Source organism: Octodon degus, unplaced genomic scaffold, assembly GCF_000260255.1.
Source record: "Octodon degus isolate 3935 unplaced genomic scaffold, OctDeg1.0 scaffold00029, whole genome shotgun sequence".
NCBI classification, from domain to species: domain Eukaryota; kingdom Metazoa; phylum Chordata; class Mammalia; order Rodentia; family Octodontidae; genus Octodon; species Octodon degus.
Window position 1 is genome coordinate 6,693,906 of NW_004524605.1, and position 2,418 is coordinate 6,696,323.

Genomic DNA, 2,418 nt, shown 5'->3' on the forward strand with positions numbered 1-2,418 from the left:
CCAGAACTGTAACAAGAGATTATCTTCTGAGGCAACCCTCTTGGGACCCCTCCTGCCTCTCAGGAGCTATCCATGGTCACCATTCCTTTTTTCCAATAAATTTTTCTACTTTTAACGTCTGTTGTTCTTTAGAACTCATTTTTTTTTTTTTTAGGTCAGGCCGAGGTCCTCTCTCTCCTGATGGAAGGAGAAGAGCGGAGCAAGTATCGCAGGGCTTCTAGTAACACTAGGTTAGCATCCTGAGACGCAGGCTGGCTGGTGGCTAATGACCAGCATTGTCTTGGGCAAGCTGGTTTTCTTGGAATAGAACTCATTGTTTCACTTCGAGGAACACAAACTTAGCCTATGTGACACCTAGCACCCCCCTCTATCACAGTAGTTAAATAAAAATTGTAAAAGCCACCAGAAGAGAATGGCTTCTTCTGCTGAGGGTGGCCTCATGAAGAAGAAAAGATTCTCGTTGGGTGGCTGGACTCTAGGTGATTTTTGTTTTGTGCTCTATGTTCATTTGTATTCTGAAAATGCTCTAGAGGGTGCCAGCATTGATTATGCAGGACAGAAAGCACACAATTAAAAGAACAGGAATCAAAGCTGGAAGTAAAGCCAGGAGGCAAAGAACCCGAGCCAAGGGCACGGCCGACCCTGTCCCTGACCCTGGCTGGAAAACTGCAGTAGGGTTCCATGGCTCACGGATGGATGCTGAAACCCTCAAAGATTTTTGACTTAAAATCCCTGGGTGGCTTTCTGAGAGTCTATAAGATCTCTAAATCTCCACTCACGTTTACATTTGTGGGCGTCTCTCGTGTGTACAACGTTCTTAGGGGAGGACCTAGGCATTTGCGCTCGTCCCAAAGGGCTCCAGGCCCCTCGGATGCCCTTTACAAACTCTGACGTTGAAGCAGCAAGGAATGCTAGAGGAGCCCAGAAGAGCTTGCAGCCAAGTGTATCAGAATGAAGTGAGCACAGAGCTAGAGCCAGGGCAGCGGCCCTACAGCACGTGTGCTGCCGCGAGCAGTTGGGTAGCATCAAAAGCTCAGGAAGGTTCGCCACCACTGGGCTAGAGTGTGACGAAGTGTACACTGCAACACGCAGGGGCTCCTGAGTTCAACCAAAGAATGAGAGTGGGTACTTTCCCTGATTATCGGCATGGGGTCTGGGGCCAGCACACCAAGCATGGCCCCAAGGTAGGGCGGACCTCAGGCGGTCCTCATCAACAATAGCTCTCTGCTGATTTTGTACTTTCTCTCTGGGTCTTCCTGGACCATTCATCCTGGGATGGTATTCGAAGTACCAGAGGCACACCCAGGTCTGACTGGGGCTACCAGGGAGATCACAGATGTTCCACATGAGGTCACATCTGTAATGGAGGGAAAGCTTGGCAGAAGTGCCATTTTTCCTTCCTCTGACCAGAGGACCAGGGCAGGGATCATCAACACTCAGGGTCAAAAGAGGGGCATGACCTCAAGGAGCATGACCTCACGAGGGGACAGGAAGGTGGCTGTACAAGGACTCGCACTGGTCTGTGAAGTCGGGAGGGCCTCCTTGGGTCTCACCTGTGATGCGGAACCAGAAGAGGCCGGGCCTGCCCTCGACACTGACGACCCCCACCATGTGGTTCACAGGGTCGGTCTCCATGACAGTGAAGCTGTAGTGGGTCTCATCAAAGGCCAGTGGTATGGACGATGGCCGAGGCTGGGGGATCCACTCGATGTGTAGCCGGACGCTGGCCGAGAGCGGTGGCTGCCCACTGTCTGTTGCTTTGATCTGAAAAGAGCACAACAGCAGAACTGAGCCACCACTGAGCCAGTCTCCCATCCACTCATTCATCTACTTGACACCTATCCGAGACTTGCTGGGCAGGCAGCCTGCCGGGGGCAGCAGGCACAGTCGTGAACGAAATCAAACCTGGGCTTCAGAACCTCCTGCTCCGTGAAAAATAATGACAGAGACCACCAACTGAGGGTTTACTGGGCCCTAGCTCCCAAAATGGTCTTTTACATAATGGGGTGCAATTAAAAAACACAGTAAATACATACATGCATGCATACATACATACATATATTTATTTTTAACAGTAAAAGGCACGTGGCCATGAATCCCCTTAAGAACTTATCCCATCGTTCCAGCCACTTCCTGGAAGGGTGCTGGCAGTCTTTTGCGTCTTTGGGTGCGCTGCTGTGGCTGCCTCCCCGTCCTGGGTCAGCTCCAAGTGTTTACCTTCCGTGGACACTGAGACGTCAGGGAGGGGCCGGAGGCTGCCCTGCACAGCGGCGGAGCCAGCCAACACGGTGAGGGAGGGTGCGCCATGGTGTTTCGCGCGCCCGCCTTTCCGCAGGCTGGCCCGAGCAGTGGCACTCACTGTACCTGCGATCACGCCTGGTAAAGACGCTCTCAAAAGAGGCTTCCAGAACTGCTCCC

General features: G+C 52.4%; 1 protein-coding gene across 1 annotated transcript in view; it reads right to left on the reverse strand.

Moving 5' to 3' along the window:
* Fat2 (FAT atypical cadherin 2) overlaps nucleotides 1-2,418 on the reverse strand; it is an 88,829-nt gene that overhangs the window by 51,087 nt on the left and 35,324 nt on the right. Inside the window, exon 6 of the mRNA XM_004629367.2 lies at nucleotides 1,554-1,764. Within this exon, the coding sequence (XP_004629424.1) occupies nucleotides 1,554-1,764 (211 nt within the window). The remainder of the gene's footprint in view (nucleotides 1-1,553; nucleotides 1,765-2,418) is intronic.